The 19,159-nt window shown below is 40.0% G+C and overlaps 1 protein-coding gene across 2 annotated transcripts in view; it reads left to right on the forward strand.

Annotated features, from left to right (window-relative positions):
* Positions 1 to 19,159, forward strand: part of LOC117408524 (limbin-like) — a 78,111-nt gene that overhangs the window by 35,347 nt on the left and 23,605 nt on the right. The window contains exons 11-12 of one of the 2 annotated variants that reach the window (XM_034013567.3): positions 11,469 to 11,708; positions 12,781 to 12,956. In XM_034013567.3, coding sequence (XP_033869458.3) covers positions 11,469 to 11,708; positions 12,781 to 12,956 — 416 coding nt within the window. The remainder of the gene's footprint in view (positions 1 to 11,468; positions 11,709 to 12,780; positions 12,957 to 19,159) is intronic. The other variant, XM_034013568.3, reaches the window with a different exon arrangement.

A 19,159-nucleotide genomic window follows, 5' to 3' on the forward strand; every position in this document is an offset into this window, starting at 1 on the left:
AACTTAATGACACATATCATATGTCAATCAAATCTCTAGCTATGGCCAAAAGTTTTGCATATCATTTTAGGATTTTAGAATTTTTTTAAAAAAAAAACTACATGAGCATAATTTAGATATTATTTAACACCATTTAATCAAAGAAACTACAAAATTATATCGCAAAAGTCTACCGGAAGCCTAATACTAGTACAGTATTTCATGTTAGATTTCGAAATTCCACTTTTCAATTTGTGTCAGTTTTTCGTTAAGTATATAGAAACTACAAAGCACTATGTAATTCAATTTGTTAACATAACATTATTCAACAGGTTATACTGGACTTTATGAAGAAATGTGTTCGTCTTGTTGATGGAAACATAGCTAGTGACTGGTATCTGATAATTTTCATGTTTATCCTCATCCTGCATATCGCATGACTGATATCATTGGATTCATTCGCACATGTGCTTAGTCAGGCATGTATCACACCAATGCATTATAAACTGAACTACATTCTACCAATAATCATTACATAAGTGGAGTGTACCAGCATGGATCTTTATTTCTAAATATGACTGATACTCAAATAACCACATGCAACTAATAAATTGAAAGTCATAAGCCAAGTCATTTTTATAAAAATACTTGACATTATGGCTTTTTACTGATGGAATTACTAGTCATCACTTTTGAGACCTACATTTGTGCAGTCATGGAAATAGAAGCTCCTGTCAACCAAGCTGCTGTCAGCCCTCTGTAAAATGCAGTTATATGTGTACTTTTGCCCATCGTGATTGAAATCTGCTCCCAGACCTGTACTTCTGTGATGCAAAGGGTGTGCTTAGGTCCATATGCTGTGCAGTTTTTAAATAAACCCATCATCTGGGCTAGGAGGCTACTGCGCCACATGTGATGATAGAGACTCAGACACAGAACGTTGCAAGGTAAATTGCGCAATTGTGCTTTTTAATCACACAAATAAACAAAAACAAAATGGACATTAACAAAAAAAAAGGTCTACACAAACTCACGACAACACAGGACAAACAGCACAGCAGCACATACCTTCTCCAATACCAGCATTAACTCTAATTTGTTTATTTATCAGACGCCTTTATCCAAGGTGACTTACAGAGACTCGGGTGTGTGAACTATGCATCAGCTGCAGAGTCACTTACAACTACGTCTCACCCGAAAGACGGAGCACAAGGAGGTTAAGTGACTTGCTCAGGGTCACACAATGAGTCAGTGGCTGAGCCAGGATTTGAACCGGGAACCTTCTGGTTACAAGCCCTTTTCTTTAACCACTGGACCACACAGCCTCCTATAATTCTTGTGATCACCCTATTTATACACCTTAATTAATCATTTACACTTATTCAATTCACGGCTCCAGCTGCATACCCACGTGTTTTTGCAGGGAGGAATTTAACCCCCTCCCTGCCACCCAATACTTCCCCCACACACAGACACACACACACACACGTGCACCGGCAGGGCTTTCACACTGCCACATATACCTATAGTCACCTTGCTATTTTAAATAACTTTAAAGTTATACAGGTTACAGGTTACATTACTACACAACATATATTTTAAGAACCACGACTTTTTATATCAATTGAATTAAACTAATTTTTAATGGGCAGGTGGTGTGCAGGTATATTTTGTGAAAATGTAGTACATTGAAAATATCATATGGGAGATACTGAAATTGAAGAAGGAATCTATGAAAAAGACCTAGGAGTTTATGTTGACTCAGAAATGACTTCATCTAGACAATGTGGTGAAGCTATAAAAAAGGCCAAGATGCTCGGATATATTGTGAAAAGTGTTGAATTTAAATCAAGGGAAGTAATGTTAAAACATTACAATGCATTAGTAAGACCTCACCTAGAATATTGGGTTCAGTTCTGGTCACCTCGTTACAAAAAGGATATTGCTGCTCTAGAAAGAGTGCAAAGAAGAGCAACCAGAATTATCCCCGTTTTAAAAGGCATGTCGTATGCAGACAGGCTAAAATAATTGAATCTATTCAGTCTTGAACAAAGAAGACTACGCAGTGATCTGATTCAAGCATTCAAAATCCTAAAAGGTATAGACAATGTCGACCCAGGGGACTTTCTTGACCTGAAAAAAGAAACAAGGACCAGGGGTCACAAATGGAGATTAGATAAAGGGGCATTCAGAACAGAAAATAGGAGGCACTTTTTTACAGAGAGAATTGTGAGGGTCTGGAACCAACTCCCCAGTAATGTTGTTGAAGCTGACACCCTGGGATCCTTCAAGAGGCTGCTTGATGAGATTCTGGGATCAATAAGCTACTAACAACCAAACGAGCAAGATGGGCTGAATGACCTCCTCTCGTTTGTAAACTTTCTTATGTTCTTATGAATTCCATTGCACTAGCCAAAATAGCAGTAGTGTTTATATACCAGAATTGAATTGAGAAGCTGTTATTTAAAATAAGCATATTAACTAAACAGTTTTTTTAATCAAATATGTATAGCCTACTCTTCTTTTATTTATAGAGATATAATAAAAAATATTTTCAGCTCTTTGGCTGACAAACACTCAGCAGAATTATTATGCACTCACTTCTGATCTAAAATTAAAAATTAGCAGATGTGATTCTAGCAGCCGTTCCTCAATGGAACTCTTCTGTAATCTCATGCATCTTGGCTAATGCTACATCACTAGCCAACTGCATTGACAGCAGCTGCTTTTTAAGTCTCCTCGTGGGATTTCTAGTTTAACTCTGTGTTACAGATCTCTGCCCACTCTACGCTTATCTGTCAGTTTCTGCTTCAGTGTTTTAAAGAGTTGTTAGGGCTCTATAATATATTCAGTTAATTATTCAGCAACCTGTTAAACTCTATTACTGCAATTGTGCATCGCAGTAATAAATATGACAGTAATGAATCTGAGTTCCTGCGAATTCGCCTTACTTCTCAGTCTAGTCACTGAGAATCAAGATGAAAAACATTAATAATATATTGAGCTTCCTTATAAAAGGTCTAGGGTTATTTTTTCAATTTATTTTAAGAACTAAAAATGAATCGGTACTTTCTGTTTTTTAATATGTACTTAACCACAACATTTCCACTTTGTTTCCTGCACATATTTAGCATGAATGTGTATTAACTGAAATGTTGCCCAATGGAGTAATAAAGAGAGAAAAACGGTCCACAGTGGTTCACCCTGTCAGGCACTGTCATTTGGAGGGGAGGGTGAATCCTGCAAGCTTGATCTGAAATCCAGTTGCTGAGGGGTACTTGGGGTATACAAGGGGCACACAGGGAGTGCTGCACTAGCCTTTCTGCTAAATTATTATTTATTTCTTAGCAGATGCCCTTATCCAGGGCGACTTTCAAAATATCACATTACAAAGTATCACATTACAAGCAGTCACATTACAAGTCGGTAGTAAGATCAAAATCAAATAAGAGAAAACAAATACAATAAATTACGTTTGAGAGCGATTTCGACTAAGAGCAGTTAAACTTATAGTAAAAATATTTGCTTATAAGAGTAAATTCCATTAAGAGCAAGTAGTAACTACAATAAATGGATAAGAATGATTTCAAATAACAGCAATTACAAAAACGTGAATATGGTTACCTTTATGACCTTTAAAATGAAGTACAAAATACAGAAAATATAATTATAGTTGAGAGCAGTAGTAGAATACAGCAAAGTGTGGAGCAGTTAAGTGCAAGTACAAGATGATGCAAGTAGTGATATAATTGGGTGCCATATAGTCCAGTATAGTCGAGAGTTGTGAGGTTTACAGATGCTGTCTGAACAGGTGTGTCTTGAGGCGGTGCCGGAAGATGGTCAGGGACTGAGCAGTCCTAATATCCGTGGGTAGGCCGTTCCACCACTGAGGGGCAAGGGAGGAGAAGGAGCGGGCTCTGGAAGCAGGGGAGTGGAGGGGGGGCACAGCTAATTTGCTGGTGCCAAAGGAGGGGAGGGGGTGAGAGGGGGTGTAGGGAGAAATAATAGTCTGGAGATAAGAGGGAGCAGAAAGGTTGAGACAGTGATAGGAGAGTACAAGTTTTGAATTGGATGCGAGTGGCGATAGGGAGCCAGTGGAGGGAGCGGAGCAGCAGTGTAGCGTGGGAGAAATGAGGAAGGGAAAAAATAAGTAGAGCAGCAGAGTTTCGGATGAGCTGGAGCGGGCGGAATAGCGGAAGCTAGGAGCTGCGTAGAGTAGTTGGTGAGGAAGGGCTGAATTCTGCATATGTTGCTGAGGAAAAAGCGTCAGGAGTGTGTCAGAGTAGAGATGTGCTGAGAGTAGGAGAGGGAGGGGTCGAGGGTGATACCGAGGTTCTTGGTGGATGAGGAGGGAGAGAGATAGAGAGATCAGTGGTGGGGAGGAAGAGGGGGAAGAAAATCTGGTCTGATTTGGAGAGGTTGAGTTTAAGATGATGTGAGTGCATCCAGGAGGAGATGGCCGAGAGGCAGGTAGAGATGTGGGAGTCAGAGTGGGGAAAGGAGAGGGAGATCTGGGCATCATCAGCATAGACAGGATACAAGAAGCCATGGTAGGAGATAAGAGGACCCAGGGAATGGGTGTAGAGAGAATACAGGAGGGGTCCCAGGACTGAGCCTTGGGGGGCGCCTGTAGAAAAAGAGGAAGAGGCATAGGGTGAGTCACACCAGGGCCCAGATGATTTGATTGAGATTAGGATCAGAGGTTGCTGCTTGATCTTTGGTTTGCTGATCAGTAAGTGGGTTGCAGCAGTGAGGTGACATTTGAAATAGCCATTTAAAAGCAATTGCTAAAAATAAAAATAAAATCAATTGAGAAAATACTGACTTGTACACTCAAGACTTTTTTTTGTTTTACATCCTTATGTTAGCTCTTTATGTAGCTACTCTTAAAAACATCCAACCTACAGTAAGTGGGTCACCACCTGTTTTGCGATTCATTTGAAATTGCACTCCCCGGGATAGCCTTGTGAGTCATCAGATAGTTCAAAGCTTGCATTTTGGACAGGACAACCTCAGAAGCAGAACACTAATTGGGAAGAACGATTTAATCATCGTGCCATGCTTGGGGAAAAATTTTCCTTCATACTCAAAGAGTTTGCTTGAAATATTCTGCAGGACTCTTGCATAACAGGACTGGAAAAGTACAACATTTACTTGGCTTAGAATCAGGGTGGCTCTCAGGTTGGTCCTCTCGCTGATCTGTATCACAGGGTGGCCCTCTCGCTGATCTGTATCACAGGCTGGCACTTTCGCTGATCTGTATCACAGGTTGGCCCTCTCGCTGATCTGTATCACAGGCTGGCCCTCTCGCTGATCTGTATCACAGGGTGGTCTAGGTTTTTAGGAAGTGTCCAGGAGAACCTCGTTCACTTCCTGCAGAATTTTAAGGATGTGACTGTCAAGATAGACCCCTATTAATTTAATTTTAAGCATTATATCTGGTATTTTTTCAGCAACCAAAATGGACCGTCAGACCTCTTAAGTCAACCTTATAAAATTTCCTCTTGATCATTTCTATAGGTGGGCAGCCCTTCAAGGAAAGGGTGGGGGGCAGTTGTAAGGAATGCCACATTTAAACATCTACATGTTACTACTTCTAAATGTTTAGTCATTCACTAAGCTAAACGGATATGAGCCTCATAATTCACTAAGTAAGGTATATATTAAATGTATTTGTGTGTTTACTTAAGTACATTCTGTATTGCTGATGGGGAGCTCTGTTTTAGCAATGCAGAGTTTAATTGCACAGTTTCTTAATGTTCGTTTTATTTTTGAATGGTGGTTGTTGGTCCTAAAATAATAATTTTCAGAAACATGGCTGCTCTATGCATGCAGTGTATTTAAGGCATAGACAGCAATATTTACAAAGACAGAGCGTTTCTACTCATAGGAATTTTAATAGAAGATGTGTGCGCTCCATTTTTGACAAGGTATCGAATGAAGAAATTATTACCAAGTACTGTTTGAAGAGGGAGGATATTCAAGATCTATTTACATTTCTTGATCCGTTTTTACTCCGACAAACAAAGAGACATTGCACTCCATCTACAGAAGTGCAAGTGTTAGTCACCTTGAGATTTCTGGCCAGCGGATCCTTTCAGAATGTATTGGGTGACACACTGGCGATTAGCAAGGCATCGGTGTGCCAATGTCTTGAAAATGTGACAACTGCACTTAAAGACCACACTGCACACTACATTAAGTGACCAACTGCGCCGGAGCTGCACACAGTCAAGGAAGGTTTGCATTCAAGCTGCAATTTTCAAAATATTGTAGGGGTAGTAGATGGTACACATGTTCAAATACGGGTGCTGAGTAATGATGAGTACCACTATGTGTGTCGAAAAGGCTACCATTCATTGAACGTCCAGTTAATATGCGACCACAAACTCGTTATTAGAAATGTGGTCATGAAGTGGCCAGGCGCCACACATGATTAATTTATCTGGGCAAATTGTGGTGATAAAGCCATTGGAGAGGAGGATGGCTTCCAAGGTGGCTGGTTGTTGGAGACAGTGGATATCCCCTTCTTCCATGTCTTCAAACACCGGTAACCACGCCTACTTCAAGAGCAGAGGAGGAATACAACACTGATCACTGCAAAACTGGTCACTGAAAGGTGCATAGGTCGCCTCAAAATGCGCTTTAGGGCACTACACAAATCTGGCGGTGCTCTACAATATTCCCCAGAAAAGTGTGTGAAGATAGTAATAGCTGCATGTGTTCATAATGTTGCCCAGCAGAGTACTACACCATTTGAAGAGCCACAAAATACTGCAGTGCGCCGAGTTTGTAATAGATTAATTGAGGAACGCTACACTTTTTAAACAGCCTGAAAATATGTTATATTTGTAAGTGGACACCCCCTCCCTCCCACATAAAAGAAAACAGCTTTTTTTTCCATATAATGCTGGTTCCAAGCAACTTATTTTTTTATTAACATATATGTAACATATATTCAAAAAATTAGGAAAGAAAAAGTAGTCCACAGTTATTAGTTGTCTTCATCTTGAGAGAATACATCTGAAAAACAATTCCATAGATATGCATGTATTAGAAAAGGGAAACAATACATTATATAAAAATAATTTAAACAAATATATTTATAAACTCACTTTCGGAGGGCAGAGGCAGAGCTCCCACAGTTGTTGGCAGAGAAGGGTTTGATCTAAGGAGCATTAACATTAGAGTCTGTATAGCTAACACTTGTTTCTCAGCAGTCTTGTTCGATTTCCATTAAAACCTGCAAAGACTCCTTTTGAATTTTTTTTAATGCCAGCCTCTGTTCTATAATTTCTAATTTTTTCTTTTCTAATTCAAGGTGTGCTTTGTCTGTATTTATATATAGACACACACTATACAGGGGGAAAAAAACAAAAAAAATCTTGTCCATCAGAAGATTTGAAACAGAAACACCAAATATACTCATTGCATACTTTAATGAATGCATATTAATAATTTTACCTGGATTGTTGTCTATATCCTCCACTGGGCTGCTTTCTGCTGGGGCTTGTGATATTAACGTGTCACACCCCCCTGAAACACCCTCAGTGATAGACGTCCCCAGTAAGTTAATCACCCGTTAATCACCTGTATGCGGGTAACGGGCCTCCTCCGGTTTTCTCTCTGTAACGCTTCCACTGCTGATATTTTTTACCGGTCAAACTGCTGTAGTCAGTCCATTTTTTTTTTTTGCTTGCAACCAAGTTATTGGCCTTCACTCACAGAACTCATTCTATTAGCAATTTCGGTCCATTTCTTCTTTTGGGATATATTTGTTACACGGTTATTTCATTTTGCAAGTAAAACATCTTTATTAGTTTCTACTTCTTCCAGAAGTACCTGTAAGCTAGCCCTGCTAATTTTTTATTCTTTTGCTGACTGTTTGAGAAGCCATTCTCCCATTCTCATAACACACCAAACAACTTCCCTTGTTAATGATGTTTTTTAAAGTGTGACTTCTAATCTGTCTATACAACCCAATTATACAGCCCAACTATACAACATAACTATACAACCCGACTATTCAACACAATTATACAACCCGACTATACAACACAATTATACAACCCGACTATACAACACAATTATACAACCCGACTATACAACACCAATTATACAGCCCGACTATACAACACAATTATACAGCCCGACTATACAACACAATTATACAACCCGACTATACAACACAATTATACAACATAACTACACAACCCGACTATACAACACAATTATACAACCCGACTATACAACACAATTGTACAACCCGACTATACAACACAATTATAGAACCTGACTATACAACACAATTATACAACCCGACTATACAACACAATTATAGAACCCGACTATACAACACAATTATACAACCCGACTATACAACACAATTATACAACCCGACTATACAACACAATTATACAACCCGACTATACAACACCAATTATACAGCCCGACTATACAACACAATTATTTTAAAATCAAAACATGAGTTGCATATTTACAGGATGTTTATTTTGAATTGGTCACTTTTGTAATTTACTATTTTAGCTGTTTTGTTTTTAACAAAGTTAGGTGACATTGTTTTGTGCCACAGTTTAATTACCATAAATTTACTTAACATGTACAAACCGAAATCAAATTTTCCATAAAATTCTAAACCGAATGATACCGACAAAAGGTAAAATCGAACCGAAACCAAAACACTCGGCCTGCTTACCCTAACCTAAAAAAAAAAAAAGCATCAACAGTTCATGAGTAGTGTTAAATTACTCTCTGTAGACCTAATAAACTGGCAAATACAAAAGTGTTGAAAGAAAATAAAATGTTAGTCATAGTCCTGAGCCATTTTGAAACTGGAAAAAAATTGAATTGGGAGATGCTGCAAAAAAAGCAAAAAGGAGACTGCGGGTAGATATCTAGAAGCTGCTTTAAAGTAGATGCTTCTGCGAGCAGGTCCGATTATTTTGAGTAAGGTAGCTTAATTTACTGTGCATGTATTGACATGAGTTGTGCTTGTCTGATTACTTTGTTGCTGCATTCTGTCGGCATGTTGATTGAATTCAAGGGTAAGGGCCTTATCCATAGTTATATGGATTATAGTAACAGGCTGTAATAAACCAATTTACTAAATGAGAACTTTGTGTGTTTTTTTGGGGGGCTGGCGGTGGACCTAGATTTTTTTTTTTTTGCTGATATAAATCTATGTGGCATTTTATATTAGAAGTGTGTCCTCATCAGAAACTGTGTTAAAATGCTGGTTTTAAACTTTAATTTCGGTTTTACCGAAAACCAACTGGATGTCAAAAATAGCTGAAAAAGTTGATAAAAATCTGAATGGATTATAAGCCTTTTTTTATTATTATTATTTGTTTATTTAGCAGACACCTTTATCCAAGGCGACTTATAGAGACAAGGGTGTATGAACTATGCATCAGCTGCAGAGTCACTTACAATTACGTCTAACCCGAAAGACGGAGCACAAGGAGGTTAACTGACTTGCTCAGGGTCACACAATGAGTCAGTGGTTGAGGTGGGATTTGAACCGGGGACCTCCTGGTTACAAGCCCTTTTCTTTAACCACTGGACCACACAGCCTCCTTGTAAAGAAATACACGATTTCTTAAACATGTTTTTTCATTTTAAAACAGGATATCTGGTACTTCACTAGGTTAAAAAAAATCTGTTTGCAGGCCTTGCTTTCAGATACTCCTGCACTTTCATGGAAGAAGAGTGACATTTTCCCACCCCTTCTGGGCCTTCTTTCCTGACAGTAACCAACCAACTGCTTTCTTTAATCGCTGACATGCTTTGCAGCCAGCATGCATGACAGTGTTTGGGTGAAATGAACTAGGAAGTGCAAGTTTAATAGATTTCCCGGAAAGGAAAGCAAACTGAGAACTTTCTTTAACCTAGTGTGGGACCAGTGTGTTTCAAAATGAAAATACACATACTGTATTGCGATAACACTATGTAACACAATTTTTGTTCCTGGGTAGTAAGTGTTATTTCCTAATTGCTTATGCCTCAAAAGTATAGAAAATGGCTATTATTCCCCACAAACTTTGCTTTTGTGACCAGGACAGTGATATTTTGAAATTTACCTATTTCCAATGAGAAAACAGGCGAATTTGTGTCTTTTCGTTCACATAAAGTCAGAAAAAAACAACATATGAATCCAAATTAACATGTATTTATACTAAAGTAATACAAAAATGACTACAAAAGATTTAGAAGTGAGTAGTTTTTCGAGATTTACGATTCTACTGTAAATCACTTTCACGAATCAGCCCCCAAATGTAGTCTCCCATCATGTTCTCGTTATACTGTCCTTGGTAGAGGCGTTCAAAGTCCAGTATATCCTGGTGGAAGCGCTCGCCTTGCTCCTCCGAGTACGCTCCCATGTTCTCCTTGAATTTATCAAGATGAGCATCAAGGATATGGACTTTGAGGGACATCCTACAGCCCATTGTGCCGTAGTTCTTCACCAGAGTCTCAACCAGCTCCACATAGTTTTCGGCCTTGTGATTGCCCAGGAAGCCCCGAACCACTGCGACAAAGCTGTTCCAAGCCGCTTTCTCCTTACTAGTGAGCTTCTTGGGGAATTCATTGCACTCCAGGATCTTCTTTATCTGTGGTCCGACGAAGACACCGGCTTTGACCTTTGCCTCAGACAACTTAGGGAAGAAGTCTTGAAGGTACTTGAAGGCTGCTGACTCCTTATCTAGAGCTCTGACAAATTGTTTCATAAGGCCCAATTTGATGTGCAGTGGTGGCATCAGCACCTTCCGGGGGTCCACCAGTGGCTCCCACATGACGTTGTTCCTCCCCACAGAGAACTCTGTCTGCTGTGGCCAGTCCCGCCTGTGGTAGTGCGCCTTGGTGTCCCTGCTGTCCCAAAGGCAAAGATAGCAGGGAACCTTGGTAAAACCGCCTTGGAGATCCATCAGGAATGCCACCATTTTGAAGTCTCCTATGACCTTGATGCCATCTCAGAAAAATGCAGATATGTATCCACTTAGGCAGCTGGAACTAAACTGAACTGGTGGGCTTAAGGCCCCTGTATTTATACTACTATTTATATTACTGGAAAGTTCTAGAAGTTACTCCACGTTTACTCAGCACTGAATCTATCTGGAATGTTCTGGAAAATAGGTAAATTTCAAAATATCACTGTCTTTGTCACAAAAGCAAAGTTTGTGGGGAATAATAACCATTTTCTATACTTTTGAGGCATAAGCAATTAGGAACACTTACTACCCAGGAACCAAAAAAAAAAAAAAAATTGTTACACGGTTCTTTAGAAAATGCACATTAGAGACTTAAATAGTCAATGGAAGTACTTGATACTTAAGATCATGGAATTATTTTGTAGCTACAGCCACTTTAATAATAAACAAAGGCCTACTGTACATTGCCTTTAAAGAGATGTCCTTTTAGGCACGTAGCAGTGATTGATTACTGTATTACAGAATGCCTTTTTCTTTCCTTAGGAGGTGTTGGAATGCAGTATGCTCTTAGATAAACTGCACAAATTAGACCAAAGCCACCTTCAGCACTGTCTGCTGGTCAAACACGAAGAGGCTTCGGCCAACATCCAGAGGCAGATTGTTGTTTGCCGGAGGGTGGAGCTTCATAAGATCTTCTTTGAGGAACTAGAAGAAGCAACAAGGATGGGGGAGCTGGAGAATAATGTGGCCAACAGGCTACTGCATGTATATTTAACCAGTCAGGTAATGTGTGTGTGTGTGTGTGTGTGTGTGTGTGTGATTATTTATAGATTTGAAAGAGAAAAATTGGCATCTCTGTATCTGATATCCAATACCAGGGTTTAAATATCTTACAATATTTGGAAAGTGAACTTGTACACCACAATAATGGCATTAATGAATGAATAAATATATAAGGACACCACAGCTTTGGAGATAGTCCAGCCAAAACTAATCACAGGATTTAAAGGTATGAGTTATGAAAATAGATGGAGGGAACTGAATATTTTTAGAATAAAGACAATTGGAGTTCTTAATCCAAAGTTAAAACTATTAACTATAAGCTCGGCACAGAGAGCAGGATTGAAGGAAACAGTTAGAAATCGATGGAGTTCTAGGGTTGCAAACACAGTACTTACTACTGGTGAGTGTTTGGAATTGGTAACCAAGGCACATTTTTGTTTCTGTCTGATTGGCATCCTTTCAGGCCAACTAAACAGTCTTGGTATGAAAAAACTTTTGGCCTTATATCGTATCAGGATCTGATTGAGAGAATCCAGAATACCAAGTTAGAACTGGATTGGAGGTTGGACTACCAGATAACCTAAAAAATCTTCTGCATGATGGTCGATATGTCCACTGTACGTTTAACTGTTTTGCATTTGTAACACAATTTTGTACTGGTCATTGCATCTCCAAGTGATATTACTTGCTTATCACTGATTTTCATTTAAAGATTCGTGCTGAATTGTATCCGTGTGAAATGACAAAAGCACTCTCAGTTCAACAATTTGTGATTAACCCTTCTACCTATATAATGTTCGTTCTGTACCATAAGCATGATTGTTAAAAGACTATTGAAGAGTAGAATTTTTGGGGGGAGTTTTACATTACATGAAATTCCCCATTTCCCCTAGTGAGAAAATATGCAACAAAACAACCATTGGTGAAATAAGAAAACCGCTTACTTCAGACTAGGAGTTAATTCTGAAGTGAAATATCTCATTTTGTCTCATCTATTACCTCAATTTTCTCTTAGTAGGATACATTATACTGATTGGTAACAACTAAAGTTAACCACTTTTTTCAACTGTAGGAACAACTGGAAGAGGTTTTGGACATCCTGCTGGCTAACCAGAGATATATTCTCGGAGAGAGACATGCTAACAGGCAGTTCCTAGTGCACAGCCTGCAAAGCTTAAAGAATCTCATATGTGAAGTCTTCACCAAAGCTACATTACAGATCGAAAGCTTCTTCCAAGAGGTTAAAACGTAAGTTGGTACTTGTAGATTTTCTCATAAAAAAAAATCTATTATAATATTAGACAATTACCACATTAGTAAAGGTTTTCTTTATAATTTGGAACAGTCTACAAAATATATGCATCCAAGTGAGGGGAGCTTATTCAACTGTTAAAACGATTCTGTGAAGTCACCATTAATTTAAGCTGTATAGGATAATGCAAGAAAAATATATAAATGAGTATGTTGTGTTTAGTTTAGTGAGTCTGTTATTATAAGTTATTTCACAAAGTTTTTAGCAGTCAGAACTGCACAAGATGACTTATCTTACTGTATACACTTAGAGAGAATCCAAGACGTTTTAACTTATTCTTATCGCGCATTTTTTTTTGTCCAGAGGTTAAACAGTGTATTGAAATGCTTAATGTAGTGTTCTATATCCACTGTTGAGGATAAAAAGAGTTACTTACTTAATGTCATTTTTATATGCTGTATGTATTATCAGTATATCAGTACTCATAATTTTGAAGATATGATATGTTATGGGGTTACTTATTTTAATACTCTAAAAATAGTAACTGCTTATAAAACTAGTAGCTGTCTTTCCTTTCAACATCCCTGTTTTGGCATTGTATCTACTTACTGCTTTTTTTCCAATTGTTTTCACTCCATAATAGCACTGACACATTATTTTACTTGTTTTCTGTAACCACTTTCTTGTTTATTAGAAACATCAATCTTAATCCGCTCTAGCAAGACTCTTGACTACCCATATTTTTCTGTGCAATACCTTCTTGATCAGGACGGTATGCATCTTGCATGTGCTGTCACCTTCAGTATGGAAAAGCACTTAATACCTGCAGTGCATTACCAAAATGCATTGAAGTGCAAAACCAAGTGGAATTGATTTTCTTTATCATACATTTATTCAGGGCTGTCAGCATTTCTGAAGCAAGGATGTGCGTCATAGTTTCCAATGTACCTGTAGTGGTGACTGATTACAAGAATGTTTTATGAATGAATCGAGTCGAGTGATAGAATTTTTCGTAGGTAGTAGATCCCATGTTTTTCTGGTCTTGTCTGCTGCAAGAAAAAGCTAAATGTTCTGTTGGTAATGAAGATGCTCTACTTTCACTTGTTTTGACACCTTTAGACTTTTACTTTAATGTTTATGTCTGTGTATGTTTCGCATTAGGTACATTCGGTCTCAATTTCTGCATGAATACACCATTGTTTTAGTATTCCCATTGATTCTGGCCCAACGTATTTTTTAGGGTCAATTTACCTCTAATGCTAAGTCAATCAACAATATATATATATATATATATAATATATATATATATATATATATATTATATATATATATATATATATATATATATATATATATATATATATATATATATATATATATCTGTATATTCTGACTGCTGTGCTGCAGGTACCCCTCATGTCATGCCATTGAGCTCTCATGTTGCAAGCTAAATGATGTGCAATAGAAACCTGGAAGGCTCCCTAGAAAAGTTATAGGAAAAATCTTTCTTTAGTTCGCTAGTCGACGAAACACTGAGGATGGAAGTTGCCCACTTGAAGCCTCCAGAGATGTACCCTACTTAGCTCAATCCAGACGGTTATCATGCTGATGCGCTGGGGAGGCCGCACTGTGGTTGATCCCCGGAGCCAGCATCGCAGCCGTTGTGTGTGCTGATGCGCCAGGGAGGCAAAATAAGCTGATCCCTGGAACCAGCATTACACCTCAGCCATTAACACCAGACAGAAGGATATCTACATCATCATATGGAAGGAAACGTAAATGGATGGAGACACATATGGATCACATTAGTTTACTGTAAAGCTACGTCTTAGTTGGTGCTTATCTTGGCGAGAGCCGAGTTCAAATCAGCATGAAGTTTTAACATCTACTCTTGTGTAATGGAAATCTTAATCCTAAAAATTGTGTGGTCACTGAACCTTAACAAAACCAGTTTGTCTCATCTAGTTCATGAATTCAGCACGTGTCAAGCTCTGAGTAAGGTGTTTTTTTTTTTTTTTTTCTGTGACTGAATTTTCAGTGTTTTACAATAGATAGTTATGAGGCAGTGTGGTCCAGTGGTTAAAGTCCAGGGCTTGTAACCAGAAGTTCACCGGTTCAAATCCCACCTCTGCCACTGACTGTGCTCCATCCTGCGGATGAGATGTTAAATCAGTGTCCTATTGTAAGTGACTCTGCATATAATGCACAGTTCACAGCCTACCTCTGTAAAGCGCTTTGTGATGGTGGTCAACTATGAAAGGCACTATATAAAATAATGTTGTTATTATTATTATTATTATTATAATGGGATGCAGTGCTATTTTCATGTCATACAACTGCTGGGGCTCTGAAACAGCGTTCTAAACAACTAGGGCTGAAACGAAGGTACATTTTGACATTGGAAGGTTCGGAACACATTACCGAAGGAAGGTTTGAACCTTCAATGGTACTAATTAACATAATTTACTGGGGACGTCACCATAACTACTTGTTTATATTTAATTGAAAGTCCTATTATTTTACAGGTAATCCATATAAATGGAATAAACCATTCATATGTAGTTTAACAATACGCTATATAGAAAAGTAATCAGGTTTTTAGAATTTAAATAAAAATAAAAATGCACATTTATTTATACCATAATTTATGCTGTTTGTGATATATACAATAAGCTTGCATTGCAGCAACACCAACTGCAGCGGACTTAGGCAAAAAAAGCTTTATTTAACAGTCCCCATGCCAAGCAGGTTATCAGTCACCGCCACATTTTACTACTTCTACTAAAAATATTTAATAATAATGCTACTACTAATAATAATATGAACTTGTCAAGTGACCCCGGAGATTGGTTATGCCTCCATGATATGAGTCGCTTGCACAGTTTGCATTCAGCTTTTTTTTTTTGCTCGTTTGGGCATTTAACAAAAAAATCCCAAACAGCAGAGGTGTTTCGAGACATTTCTTTCAATACAGCTTACGCTGTACAACGCTTTGCTGTCGAGTTTGGTGAATGAAGAAATTAAAGTTCTGACTAACACGAGCTGGATTGGGAGAGGGGTGGACAGTGCTCATTTTTTTTATTTAAATTATTAGTGTTAGCATATATTTTCTATGTTTCAAACATATTCTACCATAGCATTTTTCTTACACTGTCTTGTACACTAGGTATTCAGTACATGTTTTACTGAAACACTACAATCGCTATAGGTACCACCCCAGTGCTTTGGCATACTATACCCGTCTCCATTCACTGCAGCGGCACCATAGAGTTGCTATGTGTAACGAATTGGTGGTGGATTTTAGTACAACAACTTTTTGTTTACGTAATATGCATTATATAAATCAAAAGATTGAATTTTGAATGTGAGTGACATTTAATGTGTGATTTATAGTATTCACACATTGTCAAATGGTTTCTGTTAACAGAAAAAAATAATAATAATACAGTGCGTGAATGCAACTTGATGAACTTTCGAAGGTTTAAAACTACCTTCGAATTCCTGGCTAGCGAACGAACCTACGAAACTTCGAACCTTTGAACACAGCCCTAAAACAACTGATTTGTCTAGTTTAACATCCCCGGGCGGTGTTTGGTTCTGGGTTTGGGTACTGAATGTACATATTTAGAGGTGAACTCTTGACTGCACTACAATGTCATTTTTTTCCAGTACGATTCTGGGAAAGAGAAGAAGTCAGCCCTTACTCATGGGCTGTACATGCTATTTAGCACCATACAAGACATTTTGTATTATTTATGTAATTGTTATATTACTGTTTTTTGTTGAATGTTTTTTCTCATTGTGTTATTTCTGTGTTTTACAGTTACCACTCGCAGGCCTGTCTGTAACATGGTGCTCTGCACACGTGTAGCAAGAGCAGCTGCTGGGCTCAGCAGCATTGCGCAGGACAGAGATACCCGCTCCGGCTTGTTGTTGCTTGCAATTATAACCACAGTATCTCGATGCCGTTTGGTGACACAGTTGTGAAGCTGTTAGTTCTTTCTAACAAGTAGGCTTCCCTCAGTCTTGTGTTGGTACTGCCTGAGTGGTTTTGCCAGTGGATTTTACTGTATATTGCTTGTACATTCCACCCGCGGTGACTGTGACTAGGCGTCCGCTTCCGATCCCGACCTGGTACCGCCCTGTGCTAAAGTCACTGAACCGACCCGTACCAAGAACCGGTATTGAACCAATACGGTATGGACCCAATTCCGACCCGGTGCTAAAGTCACGAACTGATAACAAATCGACCTGATGCTGACCAAGTTCCGAACTGGTTCTGAACCAGTACTGACCTGGTGTTAAATACACCAAACCGGTACTGAATCAACCCGGTTGTGACCCGGGGCTGAGGTCACGGAACATGTAACGAACCGGTCCCACCCGGTCGATTTATATAAGCAGATTGAGGAAACAACTGTACAACTGTATACTGTACATTGCATTGCTTGCTCCTTGCATCATGCCCGGATTGCAAGGCCAATCTGCCTAAAAGCATGACAGGTGTTATTCCTGCCTTGGGTCACAGCATGCCCAGTAACCGAATTTTGTGCCCCTTTCACCAAGCGCAGGCTTGAGAATAGGTTATCTTGTGGCTCAAAGGAACATTCTGGGTCCTTTACTCCTGCACAGCACTCTTCCCCATCACCCTCTCTTAGAGAGGTTGTTGCATCCTCACCCCATGGCTCTGCACAAGGAAAGTAGCCTTGGCAGGAAACCATCTTCACTGTCATCCTCATACTCCTTGAGCTCTGCCTCTCCTTCCCCTTCCCCTCCCTCCCAGGCGATTGGCAGACTGAGAAGATGTAAAAAATCTGGGCAGCTGTTTACCACCGGGGAACCGTTCTTGCTGAATTGCTGCGGGAACGCTCGTTCACCTGTCACCTGTCCTGCATGCCCCTTTTAGGCTCCACGGGTCTGCGAGCACAAATTGGCCACAGGAGGACATACTGTCCATCACTACCTCTGAGGAGGACGTGGACGTGGAGTTGGACGGCACGTCCCCAGTGGAAAAGCTCTCCCTGTCGTCAGAGCTCATACCGCTAATCAAGAGGGCCACTGCAACCTTGCAGGGGAAACAAGGCAATCCGTTTTTGATGATGAGCCTACCGCCTCTCCCATATCCCCCCCCCAGTTTACCCGGATTTTCAATATGAAATCCAGTCTTCCTGGAAATATCTGGCAACAGCTCCTGCTGTTTCTCGTACGATGAATGCCCTATATAGGATGCATGATAGGGAAAAGCTGCGCCTGGCCCATTTTCCACCGGTCAGGGCTTCTAATTTGGCACTAGTGTCCAAGGACGCTGCCTGCCCTAATAAGCAGTGCCCGGTTTCTGAGGTGATTCTCAAAAGGGCTTATTCAGCCGGGGTGTTCGCCTCACGGCTAGAGAGCTATACCTGCATGCTGGTAGCCTAGCAGTTGCATTTGCTGCAGTCCTACTCCATGAACCACACGCCCTCACCACAACAGATGGATGAGCTATGCCTGGTGAACAAAAACCTGCTCTGTGTGTCCAAACTCAACGGACAGGCTGTAGGCAGAAACCTGGCTGCGCTGGTAACCGCCCGCAGGCAGCTTTGGCTTTCCCAGACCCGTATGCCTGACAGGGACAAAGCACCGCTGTTGGATCCCCCGATCACTCCAGGGCATATGTTCAGTCCTGCGGTGGACTAAATGCTGCAGCGCAGGAATCCACTAAGGAGCTGGTTTGCCTGCTTCCCAAGGAACCACCTCCAGTACATAAAGTAGTGGCAAACTAGCACCCTAGGGCCCAGCAGCCTCAAGGACCAGCACAGCCGGCTGCGCCCCCTGCCAGGGGCAATTTTCGGGACCCTCCGGTGGTTGCTCACTGCAGAGGCCATAATAGGTTCCGCCACCCTGCGCAGAGACAGAAAGTGCAGGCCACGCCACAGGCGAAGAAGCAGTCCTAGGAATTTGCTGGCACAGGCCCAGGGCCCCTTCTGAGGGAGCCATCTAGACTGTTGGTGTCAGTGCACCACAGAAATCTGGATGCTTACTACTGTTCAGACTGGCTATTCTCTTTAGTTCAAGCACTGTCCCCCTCCTTACAATGTTAGTCACAAACCCACAAATTGCCGCTATGGTTTCTCAGGAGGTAGCAGCTGTTGCAAAAACGGGCTATTCGTATGATAGACCCCCTCAAGTTGGAGGAAGGGTTCTACTCCAGGTGGGATGG

This window comes from Acipenser ruthenus, chromosome 2, assembly GCF_902713425.1.
Source record: "Acipenser ruthenus chromosome 2, fAciRut3.2 maternal haplotype, whole genome shotgun sequence".
Taxonomy (NCBI): Eukaryota; Metazoa; Chordata; class Actinopteri; order Acipenseriformes; family Acipenseridae; genus Acipenser; species Acipenser ruthenus.